Source organism: Antechinus flavipes, chromosome 3, assembly GCF_016432865.1.
Source record: "Antechinus flavipes isolate AdamAnt ecotype Samford, QLD, Australia chromosome 3, AdamAnt_v2, whole genome shotgun sequence".
NCBI lineage: Eukaryota > Metazoa > Chordata > Mammalia > Dasyuromorphia > Dasyuridae > Antechinus > Antechinus flavipes.
The window spans coordinates 522973036-522989877 of NC_067400.1; the positions used below are offsets into that span (position 1 = coordinate 522973036).

Here is a 16842-nt window from a genome sequence, read left to right on the forward strand (position 1 = left end):
CCATTTTACAGTTGGAGAAACTGAGGCATACATTAAATGACTTGCCCAAGGTCATACAGCAAGTGAACATCTGAGACTGGATTTGAACTCAAGACTTCCTGACTTCAGGACTTTATCCATTTGACTATATAGCTGCCCCAAAGGAGGAGCTGTCTCTTCATTGGGACACTATCCATATTGGGCTCAATATCTGATGTTGACTCAGGAATTCCTTTATTCTTCTGGTCAGTTGGCCTGACTGCAAGAAGAGAAATTAATACCGTTAACCTTTAGTAATCCCTCTCCCTGGGTCTCTTCTGACACTTCCCTGAAAGAACATCCTCTTGTATGCTCAAGGGTGTCTCTATTTCCTCCCCTGCTAAGACCTCATGGCTGCAAAGAAGTTCTATGTTTTATTTTCTTTTAAAAATTAAAATAGTATCAATACTTTTTGTTTGGGGAATATGTATTGTGTTTGTAATATTCCTCACTCCACATCCTCTGCCTCTACAAAAAAAGGGAGAGGTACTTTTTCCTCATTTGCAGCCTGGGCCAGGATTGGTCAGGACAATTCCTATCTATAGCATTTGGCTCCATTTTCATGTTCATTTATGCTATCACAATTATGTTAGGAGTTTTTGCCAGGCTTTTTACTGATTTTCATTGCCCCAAAGGCTCTTCCATCTGGGACCTGCCCTTTATGAATCCTGGGAGAACAGGTGGCTTCTTTGCATGTCATAGACAGACAAGTGAAGATTCTGGAGGGTCTGGGGCTCACCACCCATAGTCTTGCTCATATAGTCCAGCCCCCCTACACTGCAGTGCTCTCTCTTGGTGATTCAATCTTCATAAATCCAGCTTCAGGAATCCAAGCAGCCTGTTAGCATTGAGTCATCCCTGAGGGCCAGCCCTGGGTGTCAGACACACTTAAAGAGTTGGTCTGACATCACTGGGGCCCAGCTGGTTGTGGGTGGGGATGGTCAGAGAATAATTAGACTAGGAGACCGTGCCACAGGCAAGATAAAACAGATGATGAGGACATGTTCAAGAGACACATGGGTGGTCCCTCCAGAGGAATTGAATGTGGAAATAGGCAAATTCTGATGTAACAGAAAGACATAGGTTGATATGCATTAGAACACCTGGGTATGAGCCCTAGATAAGGAGTCACAGGGATCTTGACTCACCATTACTGCCTGTGAACATCACTAAATTTTTCTGAACCTTAATTTCTTCCTTCACAAATGAGGTATTTGGACTAGACAATAGCTAAGGTTCCTTCCAGCTCTAGATGTAACCTATAATCTAATACTAAAACGAGTTTGAAGAAGCCCCAACTCTGCTTTCTTACCTATTTAGGTAGTGTGGGTTTGGAAGCAGAGTACTTAGATTCTGGTGCTCACTTTGAAAACATTCTCTCCACTCTCCATTTCTATAGTACTTCATAGTTTACAAAGCTCTTTACTATCCTAAGATAAGCATTCTTATTTCCACTCTACAAAAGGAAAAACTGAGGCCCAGAGAGTAGAAGATACTACTTAACTGTGGCTCCATTTAAGAGTTGGTAATAACCTACATTTCTATAGCCTTTCAAAGTTTGCAGAATACTTGGTTTTTAACAGTCCTATGAGATGAGTAGTTCGTAGTGTGAGTATCATTATTGCTTTTTTTATGGATAAGGAAATGGAAGCTCTGAGAGACTTGAATGCCTTGCCCATCGTCCCACAGCTAGTAAGTATCTCAAACATTATTCAAATTAATCTCTCTTGATCCATGACGGTTTCTATTGTGGCATTCATTTGCCTCTAGTTCTAGCGAGGTCCTGAAAAGTGGACACTGAGGGAGGTCTGGTGGTGTGTGAAAAGTCTGGTTGTGGGTGGGGTCTGGTGGGGTTAAGAGGTAGAATCTTTGGAAGGACTTCGGGGAATAAGGCAGAGCTAAATTTCTGAAATACCTGAGGAGCATCACAGGAAACTGGGACATATTCATAAGCACCCAGAGGTAGGGGGTAGGAGGGTGGGAGGATTTGCTGCAGAATCTCAGAGCTGGAAGAGACCTCAACTTGAACCTGAACTTGAACAATATCCCCAACGATGTCCAGATTGTGCTTGAAGATATCCAGTGGAGGTTTACTCACTATCTCCTGAGGCATCCCTATTCCATACCAGATAGCTCTGAGAGGAAGCTTTCCCTGGTACTGAATCTCAGTCTGCCTCTTCAACAGTCACATTATTCATTCTTTTATTTTTGCCCCAAAAGGCCACACAGAACACTTATAATCCCTTATAAGTGTTTGATCACTCCCCTTTCCTTCCCTTCATCCCCATTCCTGTCGCAACATCCACGTTGCAGGCACCAGCTGAGGCAGCTAGATGACAGTAGATAAAATGCTGTGTCTGTAGTCAGGAAGACCTGAGTTCAAATTCAGCATTAAACCCCTATTAGCTATGTCACTTAAAAAAAACCCCACAAACCTCTGCCTCAATTTCTCCATCAGTTAAAATGGGGCTAATAAGTAACATCATCCCACTTGCACCGATGTTGTAAGAATAAAATGAGATTATTTGTAAAATGCTTGGCAAATAATAAGCATTATAGAAATGTGTATTTTCTTCTATTCCCTTCCCTGAGCTGGACACAATAGTCCAGATATAGTCTAACCAGAGCAGAAGACTATTGTTATCCTTCATTCTGGACACTGAATGCTTGTATTGTCTAAGATTGCATTAGGTTGGATTTTTTTAGGGGGAAGAAGGGTTACTGTTGGTCCACTAAGACTTCCGTATCTTTTTCACAAAAATTTATTGTTCACCTTGTTGTTGTACTTGTGAAATTTATTTATGTTTGCATCCACGTGTAAGACATTGCATTTGTCTTTAGTAAATCTTAGCATATTTGATTCCCTTGACAATCATTTCAACCAGTTAGTAAAATGTTCATGAAGTAGATGGCACATGCTAAGAACTATGGGATTTATGTTTAAAATGATTGTGACCCTTAAAAAGCCTAGCAAGGAAGACAAGATACAATGCAAAAATAACAAACATTTATCAAGTGCTTTCTGTGTGAAGAGCAAGTCAGGAGGAAGAACACTGTGGTACAGATAAATGGGGATTGAGTGGAGCCCTGAATTCATAAAAAAACTGGGTTAAGCAATCTTGCTGGAAGGGCTGATGTCAAATAAAAGCTTGTTGGTTCACCTACTTGGGTGGGGGACCTGATGAGCTCCTTCCTGGGTGTCAGGAGCCTTTTACTGAATCAGATCTTGAGAGACATTGGGATAGACATGACCCAGGAGACCTTCCTCAGAAATGGTGTAGAGTCTTGTCCAGGCATATGGACCGAATGATCCCTGGGGATTTGGACAGAGTTGGGGCCCCTCCAAATGGTTTCTCTCCTCCCCGGCAACAAATACAATGTGTTGTGATTCAATAGGGACAGCAGGGGGCAGAGGCGAATTGTGGGAGCTGAAATTGTTAGAGGAAGCCTTCAACTTCTTGGTCCCATTGCTAGTTTAATTTGTGAGCTCTCTCTCTTCCTTGCTAATTGCCTTCACTTTTTTGCCCCTTAGAACCAGTGCCATTCACTTCCTCTAATTAATGTGAATTTCCCCTCAATATTATATAGTGAAGCAGAAAGAACTCTAAACTGGGAGCCAGATTTCCCCAGTTCTAGTTCTTACTTATGTCCAGCCGCTCTCTGGCTTTGAACAGCTCCCTTTCCCACTAGTTTCTTCCTCTGTACAACAAAGACCCCTTACAGCCCAAACGTTGGTTCTCCCAGAGTATGCTGGGACATACTTAGCCGCCTGCTCTCAAGGGGAAGTTGCTTGACATACTTTAATACTTTCTTAAGCTTAGACAATCAACAAAACTATAAATCAGGGCCCAGCTTGTGGTCTTTGGTGATTTTCAAAGACTAAAATGCTCACGCTGAAAATTTAACAATCTGTTTGCTGGGTTCCAGGTGGCTCAGGTACAGTTTTGATTCTATTTCTTTCCCAGTGTTGGGAGCGCAGGAAGCCCGGAGTCCCTTTGTGCGTGGATTCCATGGCTTGGATTTTTAGGTGTACGATCTTGAGTAACTTAGCAGGCCTTCTTGGGCCTGCTTTCCAGGGTCCCCAGAGGGCAAGGCTCTTTTTTAGATTGGCTCTGTAAGCTTTACCGGAACAGGGCTGGGGCTGGGAGACTTCTTAGATAAACTTGGTAGCCCTGCACATACGAGGTGCTTAATGGTTAGTGTTGCTTTCTTTCACTTGGACCCTTCCTTCCCCACTGCCCGGGACTTGGCCCCAGGGACAGCGCAGAGGCGGACTCCTGGGAAGGGGCGGGTTTCTCGGATTTCCAAATGTCCATCCCTAGATTGGTGGGGTTTCTGCCAGGCTTCACGCGGCCTGTCCCGGGCCTATCGGGCCCTCGGACCGCACCCGCAGTCTCGGGCCACGTTCAGAACGTTGCGCTGCGCGAAACTGGGGGAGACGTGGTGGGGTGAGTTAGACAGGGGTGAAATGGAACTCTCCCGGGAAGACGCGAGCCGGGTTGAGGCAGAAGGGGGATGAAACGTGGCCAGGAGGGAGCGAGCGCATCCGGAACCGGGGGAACAGAAGCCACCCGGGAGGGGGATGCACTTTGCCGGGGTGGGTGTGAGAGCAAGGCAGCCGCCTAGCCTGGCAGGGAGGGGGAGGGAAGGCTCGGGGAGGCGGGGAGGGGCGGGGCCATCCCAGAGAGGGCGGGCCCTGGGCGGGCCCAGAGGGAGGAGCGCAGCTGGTCGGGCCGGGGAGAGCTTGGCCAGCGGAGGGAGCGGAGCGCTGGCCAGGCTGGCTCGCGGGCAGGTGGGCGGTTGCAAGCATGGTCCTGGTGCTGCAACACATCCTCATCGCCGTTGTCCAATTCCTCAGGCGGGGCCAGCAGGTCTTTCTGAAGCCGGACGAGGAGCCGGCGCCGTCACCGCCGCAGCAGCAGCCTTGCGCCGACACCCTGCAGGTAAGGAAAGCGCGGGCCGGGGTGGGGGTGAGTGGCCGTGCTAGGTGGGGGAGGCACTCTGTAGGTCTCGGGGACCCAAGCGCCTAAGAGCTGGATTCCCCCGAGTACCCTAGTCCCCTGTCCCACAGTGCCCAAAGTCCGACCTCCAAGTACCTTAAGCCCCTGACCCTAAAGTGCCCAATCCCTTCATCCCAAAGAGCCTCCTAACCCTTTCTTAGAGCCTCTAAAATCCAGATGCCAAAGCACCGGAATCTGTGATCTCAAAACGCCGGATCACCTCCTAATCCCAGAGATCCAAGTCTTCCCATCCTGAAGTCGTTACTTCCTCTCCATCCCCAAATCTCTTATTCCTGACTCCATAGCCCCATAATCTTTGGATCTCAACGCTTTTTGCTTTAAACCGGTCTCTCACTCCCTATCTTTCTCTCCTTTCTTCTGTTTCTGTCTTTCTCTTTCTCTCCCAAATCTTTCCCCATCTGTTCTCTTCTCTCTTTCAATTCCCTCCCCCTCTCACTGTTTCTCTCTCCCTCCCTCCCTCCTCCTCCTATGTCTCTCCCTTCCCTTTTCCAATTTCCTTCCCCTTTCTTCTTCCTCTCTCCATCTTTCTCCTCATACCCATTCCTATTTCCCTGCACCCTTCCAACCCACCCTCTTCCCAACCCTCTCCTGATGTCTATGGCTCTGTTTGGTCTCTGCCCCAACCCTTTCTTCATCGAGGGGATATTGGGGAAAATCAGACTGCCCCATGCAGGGGATGGGGGTGAGGATGGGGGTAGGGAGGATTCAGATCCAATCAGTCCCAGGATGGATAACATCTTCAGAGACAGGTCTCTTCACCTGAAGAGAGTGTCTCCAGGTGTTGATATGGGCTGTTTCAGAGGTCTCAGATGTTGCATTAGTGGTTACTGTGTACCAGTTTATATACTTTGTGTCATATGTGTAGAGTATCTTCAGTTGTATTTGATTTGTGTTGTGCTGATGTGAAAAGGAGGGGGTATCCAAATGGGATGTTGTATATGTGTGTGTCTTCTGTACATTATATTTTGTGTCCCTGTGCCGTTTTCTTTAGGGACAAGTAGGACAGGAGGGAAATTGGGCATGGATTTGGGAGGCAACATGGGTATGGTGAAAGGTCACTGGACTTGGGGAACACTTGATTCAAATCCTGTGACCTTAGGCAAATCACTTCACTTCAGTTTGTTCATTTATAAAATATGGGGGTTGGATATTATATCCTTTAAGATTTTTTCCAGCTTTAAATCTATGAACCTATACTCTCTGAATGTCCTAGAAGGAACATGGCTGGTATTCCTCTGTGTGTGTGTGTGTGTGTGTGTGTGTGTGTGGTCACAATGTACAGTTAGAGGGGAATGTCCAAAGTCTGGGTAGGGTTTGTGAGTGTGTTGACATCTGAGTATTGGTCCAAATATCATGTACGTGTGACACTAGGGAGGGAGGAAGGGAAAGAAAGAGACAGAGAGAGATTCAGAAAGAGACAGAGACAGAGAAAGACAGAGAGAATATGAGTCTGAGCTTTAGTGTTAAAGTTTAGATTGTGAGTCTGGATTGCAGCTATGTATGGATGTATGTTTTGCGTTTGTTATGTGTTGTTGGGGAGGGAAATTTTGGGAAACTGGAGTCTGGTATGTATTCCTCTTTGTAGTTTTTATTGTGTGTTCTATATGTCTATATATGTAGTTACATGTTTTGTGTCCATGTTATTAACATGAAATATGTGAGTGCATATATATATATGAATACTTTGTATATATGGATACTTTAGCTACTTTGTTCCCATAGTGGCTGTGTTGGGAATTTAAGGTCCAGTGAATGCTTCTGGCTTTTTGTGGTGTTAGTGTGCCATATCAGTAGCTTATGTCATTTGTGTGAGGTGTGTGTTAACATAAATGAAAAATAATGCGGAGGAGGAGAAGTTCTCATTCTAGGATTTGGGGGAAGAAATATTGGTTCGCCATATGTTGTGACCTTATGGGAGCTGCTCTTCCTCTCTGGTCTCCTACTTCACTACCTCTATTTGAGGTCAGGCTGAAGGAAGTACTTGTGAGTTTGGAGCTATAACTATCTCCTAAACCTTTAGGAGCGCCCTGGGCAAGTTCTCTCCATTCAATGAATCCCACCTTTGGGAGTCCCCTCTCCCCCACTCCCAAACCTGAGAGGAGGAAAAAACACATCAATTCTAGCCAAGAACTCTCATTTCTAGACTGTTCACCAAGCACTTCCTTCAAAATAGGCAATACAGTTATTATCCTCCTTTTTCAGGTGAGGAAACTGAGGTTCAAAGAGGAAAACATATCATGTGCATGTGACACTAGGGAGGGAGGGAGGGAAAGAGAGAGACAGAGATTCCGAAAGACAGAGAGAGAGACAGAGACAGAGACAGGTCACATTAGAAGTTTGTGGCAGATTATTGATTTGAAATTAGGTCCAAATCTTGGTCCAAACTAATGATTTTTTTCCAAAGCACCTTTTTCTTTGTTTCTTTTTCTACAGTGTTTCTAAATGATTTTATCTTCTCCAAGTTTTTCCCCAATCTCTCTGCCTCTGTCTCTGTCTCTCTGTCTCTCCTTCCACCATACCTCTCCTTTTCTTTCCTCTTGGGGGGGTAGGACCAAGAGGAAGAAGGATCATCTTGGAGAAGAGCTCTGTTTTTTTCTCTTTCCAGATTTGAGTTGCTAACAAGGGACAGAGGTGGGTGGCAGTGGTGGTGGTGGTGGTATAAAGGCCTGTTGGGGGTGGGGTGAAGGTCTGTGTGGGAAAAGGAGGAAAATCAGAGAAGATGGAAGGAGTAGAGCAGTAAAAGGGAAAAGGAAGAGGGGAGAAGGAAAGAAAAAGGAGAGGAAGGTAGAAGATACCTGAAGAAAATGGGAAAAAGAAGAGAGAGAGCATGAGGAAAGGAATGACAGAAGAGGCAAGTAGGAAAGGAGATGAAGAAAGAGAAAAGGGAGAGGTGAGAATCCATGCAGTGAATAGCATGCTAGACTTGGAGTCAAGAAGACCTGAGTTTAAATCTGGCCCCAGCAACCTGCTATATGACCCTTGGCAAGTCACTTAATCCTGTTTGCCTCAGTTCCTCATCTGGGAATTGAGTTAGAGAAGGAAATGACAATCCATTCTAGTGTCTTGCCAAGAAACTCTAAATGGGTTTGTGAACTGAAACAACTGAATATGAATAACAACAATGAAAATCCAGAAGAAAAAGGAAGGAGCAGAGAGAAAGTGGGAGCTGAGGAAGAAGAAAAGGAAAGGAGGAGAAGGGGAAGGAAAGAGATGAGAGGAAGTCAACCAACAAGCATTTATGGTCAGCTACTATGTGCCAGTAACTGTGCTGTCAGCATTGGTATTATAAATAAAGGCAAAAACCAATCCCTACTTTTAAGGATTCACATTATAATAAAGGAGATGATGTGCAAACAGCTAACTATAACAAAATAGATACAAGATAAATTGGGAGCAATTGCAGAGTGAAGGCAGTAGGATTAAGGAGGACTGGAAAAGGCTTTTTGTCAAAGTGGGGATTTGAGCTGAGATTTGGAATCAGAAAAGCCAGGAGATTGAGGAAGAAATGAATTCCAGGCAGGCAGGAGTTAAAATGCAGGAGTTGGAAGATGGAATGTCTTGTTAAAAGATTGGCAAGGAGGCCATTGTCAGTGTCTCAAAGGGATGGGGGTGGGGGTGAGAGGTGTAATAAGACTGGAAGATAAGAGGGGTCAGGGCTATGAAGGGCTTTGAACATCAAACAGAGGATTTTATATTTGATTCTGGGGGTGATATGGAGCCATTGGAGTTTATTGAATGGGGGAGCAGTGAGAGGAGGAGATGAGTTGAACAAGGGAGGGGAAGACATGAGATGAGAAGATGGAAAAGGGGAAAGATAAGGAGATGAAGGAGAATGGAAAAGGGGAGGGAAAGAACATAAAGGAGAAGAAATGAGAGAGGAGGAGAAGAAAAAAGGACATAGGTGATAAAGAGAACATCTCTTCTGGTGATGGAAGAAGAGAGGAAAAAATAGGTGAGAGAGGGAAAGAAGGGAGTAAGGAAAAGGCAGAGAGCAGGAGGAGAAATGTATTCTATAAAAGACAGCTGAGTTAGGAGCATCTCAGATGTTGCCCCATGTCTCCTTCCCGTTTCCTGCTCAGCTTTACCTCAGAGTAATGCACAACATCAGGCTAAGCAGAGCAGAGAAATTTTTAATCTGTTCCCTTCTGTTTCTTCTTTTCTCTCCGCCCTCTCAGGGAAAATCTACAAGCATTTATTAAGTGTCTTCTGTGTGCCAGACTTCTCTCTTCCTCTCTGTATCTGTTTTCCTCTCCTATTACCTCTTTCTCCTTTTGGGCGTAACTTCTTCTTCTTTCTTTTACCCTTCTTCCTGTCCATCTCCCTTTTTGTCTCTCCTCATTTGTCACTTTCCTTTCCTCCTCTCGGTCTTTTTCCTTTTCTCTTTCTATCTTGGTATCCCCCCCCATCACTCCCCACTTTCTCATCTCCCCAAGCTCTCTCTAAGCCTCCTATCTGTCTGAATCAACACTTCCTTAGCAGGTTGGAAGGAATTAAGTAAAGTTGACAACAATTTAGCAAGTCACTCTGCAGGTTCAGGAAGGGCATAAGGTGTATTGGTTGTAGAGCTAACCATGAAATCGGGAAGGCCTGAATTCAGATCCTAACTCTTACATGTACATTCTGTGTGAGCTTGGACAAATTTTAGAACCTTTCAGTGCAATGGTAGTTCTCTTAAGCTCTCTGTACTGAGAATACATCTACTTACATTGGAGGAAGGAGTCTTCTCACCTGGAGTTGCCTTTATTAATGAAACTGGGTCTGGAATCTGAAGAGGCAACCAGTGCCTCAGATAATCTATTGGATTTGGAGTCAGTAAGACCTGAATTCAAATACAGCCTCAGACATTTACTAGTATATAGTGTGACTTTAGAAAAGTCGCTTAATTTCTGTTTGCCTCAGTTATAAAATGGGATAATAATAACACCTATCTCCTAGAGCTCTTGTGAGAATCAAATGAGACAATATTTGTAAATCACTTATTGCTTTCTTGCTTCTTTATTCCTGAAGGCTCATCCTTGTCTTGGCTGCCTCATGAGATAATATAAAAGACGAAAGGTTTTATTGTCCTTGAGTTTCCTGGAAAGACAGGTCAAAATCCTAGGAATTAAAGCCCTAGAACATCCCCACTTACAAAAACTACTTGACATGGTATACATTGAGTTATGGAATGCTGGAATGTTAAGAGAGAAGGGAATGGCATCAGGCACCTGTATGTGTATTGGGGTGGAGAACAGAGAGCAAGGTAGGAAGGCTTCCTGGAATCAGAGAATGTTGACCAGAGTCCTAAAGCAGGAAATGGATGAGGAAGGGGCTAGAGGAAGATAGAGGAGAGCACAGAAGCTAAGTGAGATATCCGGTTTGGGGCAAGTATGTTTGGTACATTGAGTCCAATGTATCAAAGAAGGAACCTGAACATTCAAACAGGTGGCTGAGAGTTGCTGTCTGATTCATATAGTAAGTAGCTAATCAATGTTTATTGACTTGTCTCAGGGGCCACTGATCTATAAGACCATTGTTCAAAAGGCTTTCTTATCCATTGTCTATTGAAATTTTACTGTCTGTCCTGTGGGGTGTCTAGGGCAAGGAAGGTCACTTCCATTTGAAAGCGAGTAATGAGAAGGTCCAGGGCAGTTAGATGGCGCAGTGGATAGAATTCTGGCCCTAGAGTTAGGAAAACTACTCTTCCCGAGTTCAAATTTGGCTTCTAACAGTTACCCATTGGGTGACCCTGAACATGTCACTTAACTCTGCCTCATCTGTAAAATGAGCTAGAGAAGGAAATAATCAAACTATTCCAGTATCTTTGCCAAGAAAACTCCAAATGGGGTCATATAGAGTTGGACATGCCTGAAATGACTGAACAATATCAACAAGGTGGAGGTCCAGATTAAAGAAGAAATTGACCCAGAGGTGCACTCAGTTAGTCCAAAGTGGACCCAGAATTTGAACCCACTACTTAGACTTGGCAGTCCTGGTTGTTCCCTTTTGTACAGCACCGCCTCCTTGGCTCTGATCCCAGCCGCCTGTGGTGTGGAAAGGATTATTAATGACCCTCTGGCTCAGGGTTTACGGGCAGGAAACGGCTCCCTGGCCACAGCTGGGGACCTGCTCCATGCTGGCCCCTCCAACCCTGCCAGCTTTCCTTTTAACTGGTGTCAGTGCCTGGGATATCTCCCAGGGTCCCCTTCATCTCACCTACTCTGCCTCTTGGCTTAAGTTCCAAGTTCCTATCCACATCTCTTCCCAACTCCCCAAAAACCCCTTTAAAGGGGATTTTTGCCTTTGTTTTTGTGGTTTTATTTTTCCTATTTCTATTTCTTTGTCTCTGTGCTGCTTTTCTCCAAATCTATGTCTGCTTTTCTCGATCTCTATATTTACTTCTTTCCTTGTCTCTCCCTCCATTTATTCCCTTCTGTCCTTTTTTTCTTTCTGTTTCTCTCTGTGTTTTGATGTCTATTTCTTTTTGTTCCTATCTGATCCTCTCTTCTCATCCGTATTCATACTTCTCTTTGCTAGTCTATTCATCTGTCTCTTGTCTCTCAATCTCTGCTTATCTCTTTCTCTGCTCGTTCCTCTTTCCCATCTGTATTTTTCTGCTTTCTTGCCTCTCTGCCTCCCTATCTGTAGTTGTCTGTCTGTCCATTGGGCTTTTTGTTTTTATCTCAGTGTCTCTTTATGTCTACCCATTTCTGTCTTTCTTTCTCTGTCTCTCCTGTATCTAAGTCTGTGTGTCCATGTTTATTGATTTTTGCCTGTCTGTCTCAGTCTGTGTCCTTTCTTCTGTGTCTCTGTCCATATCTGTTTGTCTTTGTCTGCCTGACTTTGCTTTCATCTGTGTCTCTGTCCGTAAGGCAGCTTCCAGGTTTCTAACGCCACAAGTGCTAAATCTCCCCTTCTCCACACCCCAACTGCTGTTCTAACATGTAAAGAAACCCATCAGAGCAGAGGCTCTAGGACAGAAATCCTTGAACTGAAATCAGGAGACCTGGCTTCTGGTCTTAGCTTTTGCTGCCGATTTGCAAGGTGACTGTGGCCAAGTCTTTCCCTCCTGCCGCCATCTCACCCATCCTCCCAGAGTTTGATTTCTCCGTTTTCAAAAAAAGGGGTTGGCTGATGGTTTGCTCAGCCCCTTCCAGCTCAGATGCCCTAAGATTCTAATATCCTGTGGTTCTAAACATGACTGCCTAGAGGCAGCTGAAGCCACAGGCTCTGTTAACGTCAATTTTTAGTTATTAAAAAAAGTAACAAGCAGCAATGGAGACAGATCTTTAGAAATGCCAGACTATACAGGGATGGGGAGGTGGGGAGAGACAGGAGAAGCTTTTTCTGAGGGGTGGGGCCCAGGATGGCTCAGGAACTCAAAGGGGGTTACAACCTTATCCCTAGATAGCCCCAGTCTGAGGGAGAGCCCTTGCACTGCTTTGGGAAGCAGATGCAGTTTGGGGAAGACTGGAATGAAGGAAGAAGCCATAGCCTCTACCTTTGAGATACCCCAATCTGTACCTCTACTCTTGAGATATCCCAGTCTGGGGGACCCTGACATTTACCCTTGGGAAGGCCTGTATTTAAGTGGGGAGACAACCCCTTCCCTGGGAAAGCCCCCAGTCTGATGGGGAACACAGGGTCCTTGACTGTTTTCATACTGTGCTGGGACTGAATGAGGAGACTCCATAGTCTTGGCTCTAAGGACCCTTCATCTTGCAGAGGGGAGGGAGACACAGCCCCTTTACACACAGTGTCCCACGACTGACCCTAAGAACTTCCTTTCCCCCATTTGGCTGCTTGGGCAGGCGAAGAAGAGGACACAACAATCGAACAACAGCCGTCAGCAGGGCTGGAAGAATGGGAGGGCTGCTTGCCAAGTTCTCCATGGGCCACAGGGGACCATGTGTGCTGGCTGAGGAGGGACCAGCCCTCTTCTCTCTTGGCTTCTCTAGACCGGGTCAGATCCTTTCCTCTTTCTGTCTCCTCCTTGCTTCTGTCCCTGACTCAATGTGTCATCCTGACCAAGTCATTTTCTCTTAGGGTTCTAATCACCAGGGATTCCTGCAGGGAATGTGGCAGAGTGAGCAGAGCTCTGGTTTTGGGGGTCAGGCCAATGGCAATTCTGATAGTAACCAGTTTTGTGACCCTAAGCAAGTCATTATATTTCTTTGATTCTCAGTGTCTTCCTTTATAAAAGGAGCTAATAATTCTTGCACTAATCCCCTCATAGGATGGCAAGGAAGGAACTTTGTCTATCTCAAAGCACCAGAAAAATGGGAGCTATTCTAACCCTATGATGCACATAGACTATGAGCATACCTATACACATGTGCAGGAATATATCATTCTTATTTCACAGTAAGCTCCTTGAGGGTGGGGGCTGTGCTGGTTTTTAAGGGGAAAAAAGCCCTTATATCTTTGAACTGAGCAGAATGTCCTGCCCACCCCTATGGGTGCTTAATAAAGATTTGTTCATTTTTTTCCCTTAATGACCCCCTGAAAGGCACTCAGAACAGGTAGAAACTAACTCTACTTTAGAAATGGAGAAACTACAGCTTGGAAAGAGAAATGATTTCTGCTTGAATTAAGCAAATATTTATTAGGTATTTACTACATGCATTTTATTGTTTGATAAAGTGATGTTGCCAGGGTCTCTTTAAGCTTTGGGTTTAGAGTTAGGAAGTCTGTGTTTGAGGACTGAAGGAAGGAGGTAGAAGAGATCATTTGTATCTAGGGGTCAGGGGTCTAGAAAGGTTTCATGAAGGGGGTGGCATCTGTTGTCATAGAAGAAAGAGAAGAATTTTAAAAGGTAGAGAATTGGATTTAGTCCAAGCACAAACACATGGGATTGGGAAAATACAGGATCCTGTTAGAGAACAAATGTTAGTCCATTTTGGCTAGGATGTATAGTTTGTAATGGGAAGCAAAATGAAATAAGACTGAAAAGAAACATAAGAGCAAAATGGTGAAGATCTAGAGTATTGAGCTAGGTACCCTGTGCTTTATTCTATGAACAATCAGAGCCACTGAAGAGTTTTGAGGGTAGGATGTCTCATAGTTTGACCTGACAAAGAAAGCTTGCTTATTGTAGCAGCTTGGGAAGATGTTCAAGTCTGGAAGCAAAGAGACTAATACAGCAGTGGAGGTAAGAGGTGAAGAGAGGTCTGAATTAGGATAATAACCCTGTGACAAGAGACAGAGGGCTGAATCTTGAGGTAAGAAAACCTGAATTCAAATCCTGTCTCAGATGGTTACTAGTTATGTGACTCTAGGCATGTCACCTTTGTCTCAGTATCTATCTTGAAGAGTTGTTGTGAAGATCAAATAAGATATTTGTAAAGTACTTAACACCATGCCCATCAACATGTAAATGGGGAGTAACCTCAGAAGTTCCTTTCCTCTGTTAATTATTTTCTATTAGTCTCATATGAAGCTTGATTTGTATGTATTTGTTTGTATGTCATCTCTCCTGTTGGATTATAAGTTTCTTGAGGGCAGGGATTGTTTTTTCCTCTTTTTGTATCCCTAGCCTTTACCATAATATCTGGCACATGGTAGATGCTTAATAAAAATTGAATGATTGATTACTACTTACTAGCTACATGACTTTTGTGTTATTCAGTCATTTTTCAGTTGCGTCCAATTCTTTGTGACTTCATTTGGGGGTTTTTTGGTTACTATTAGAGTGGTTTGCTATTTCCTTGTTTAGATGATTTTACAGATGAGGAAACTGATGCAAACAAGGTTAAGTGACTTGCCTAGGGTCATACAGCTAGGAAATATCTGAGGTCAGGAACACGCAGCTGTTCGTGATTCCATACTTTGTGCTTCATCCACTGTATCACCTAGCTGTCCCATGTGACTTTGCATCAGTCACTTTAATTCTCTGAGCCTCAGTTCCTCATCTATAAAATAAGTGGAGTTGATGTGTAGGTCCTTTTTCACTCTGAGTATATTGGGTTCCCTTGTGACTAGGGAAATTAGACTCACATACATAGTATGTTGGAAAGCATCCAGGGCTGGTAGTCTGGAGCTCTGTTCTAGACCCAGTTCCATTCTGGACTTGCTGTATAACTTTGGGCAAATCCCCTCTCCTTTGTGGGCATCAAATTCTCCATTTGTCAAATGAGAAGATTTGACTAGTAGTACTCAATTCCTTTCTAGTTCTGAGAGCCTCCGATTCTAATTGTTAGATTATGGGAGCTTAGTGAAGGAAGAGAGCTGGATGGCCTTCCTGGGGGAAGTGGGGCTTAAGCTGGACTTTGGATGAATAGGGAAGATCTGTAGTGGGAGAGGAAGTGGAGGTCCTTCCATGATCAGCATAGATGGAAAGCTAAGACTTTAGAGGTTGTCTTGTCTAGCCTCTTATTTTACAGAGAAGGAAATTGAGACCAAGGGATACAATGGTACTTGCCCATAGTCAAATAGATAATGAACACCAGAGGTAACATTTGAACCTAGGTCCTCTGACTCCAAAGTTGGTGCAGTCTCTAATACATCACGATATCTCCAGTGTGTGAGCACTCAAAGAAGTATCTCTAAGGACACCCTTGGAAAGGGTCACATTCAGGGAAACCACCCTGCAAACAATCACATTTGGAGGTCTGATAATACTTAAGAGAGATCCATAGAGCTAGCCAGATCCAGAAATACAGCCACACTCTAATTGAGCAACCAGACCCAATGATAGAGCCACACTCAGAGAGGTCCCCATACTCAGCCATACCTAGACATAAAACCATACTCAGGGAGAGCCCCTACTGATAGTCACACTCAGATACAAAGTCACACCCGAGTAAACCTTTCATGTAATAGTCACATAGAGAGACCCCCCCCAAAAAAAGAAAACAACCATACTCACTGATGTAGCCATGGTTGGGAAAATAGTCATACCTAGAAACACAGTCACATTTAAGGAGACTTTAAGAGACCCTCCCAGCCACAGATAATTTTGGAACAGTAACCTTTATGAGATACAGTCCTAGTAGGAGCTATAATTTCACCAAAAGACCCTGTTGAAGGTGGAGTCAGTTTTGTCTGGTGGTGGTGGAGGTGGTGGTGGGACAGAGACCCAGTCAGAGCCATCCTCAAGGAGGCTGATCTACAGGGTGGATAGATGAGACATTCTTCCACCCTAACAGACATGTAGCATCACAAGAACACAAAGGCATTCCCATACATGTGGCATCCAGTGATATCTTCCCCTTAGTGATAGGATCCAAGGAGAGGAAAAAGTGATCCTGGCTCGAAGAATGGGCACAGCTGGGAGCCCAACCCCGGCTTGAGAGCCCCGAGGCTGTTTATTTCTGAGCAATAATGGGTGCCTACTTTCTCTTCCAACCCCCTTCCCCCCCATCACCACATGCTTCAGTTCAAAGCTGCCAAATCAAATCAACCCCCTGCTCCCCAGCCAGCCTGGCACGGGGGCCGACAGCTGACGAAGTTGGGTGGCAGGAGGCAGACTAGATCCTATCTCCCCCTCCCCCTGGAGCCCAGCCAGGCTCAGAATATTCCCTAGCATTCGGGTTTCTAAGCAGGATGAGGGAGACTTGAGCCCTGCTTTCAGGGAGCCTAAAGTCTGAGGGGCTTCACTAGAGCTAGTATCTAATAGAGCTAGAGATCTGAGGCAGGAGGTAGCAGCCCAGAAGAGGATGAATCCAAGGTTTGGAACTCTGGGTGGGCAGAGCAGAGACTCGCCCAGTCCTAATATTTCCTCCTTTATTTTCCTCTGCCCCTCTCCCACCCTCAAGACATTGGCATGCTGTGAAAGAGTGCATTGCAGTCCTGAATTTTTATTGATTCAACCTGCCTAAAACAA

At 44.8% G+C, this 16842-nt stretch overlaps 1 protein-coding gene across 1 annotated transcript in view; it reads left to right on the forward strand.

Annotated features, from left to right (window-relative positions):
• Positions 1–16842, forward strand: part of PDE2A (phosphodiesterase 2A) — a 179123-nt gene that overhangs the window by 46438 nt on the left and 115843 nt on the right. The window contains exon 2 of the mRNA XM_051987182.1: positions 4877–4961. Coding sequence (XP_051843142.1) covers positions 4877–4961 — 85 coding nt within the window. The remainder of the gene's footprint in view (positions 1–4876; positions 4962–16842) is intronic.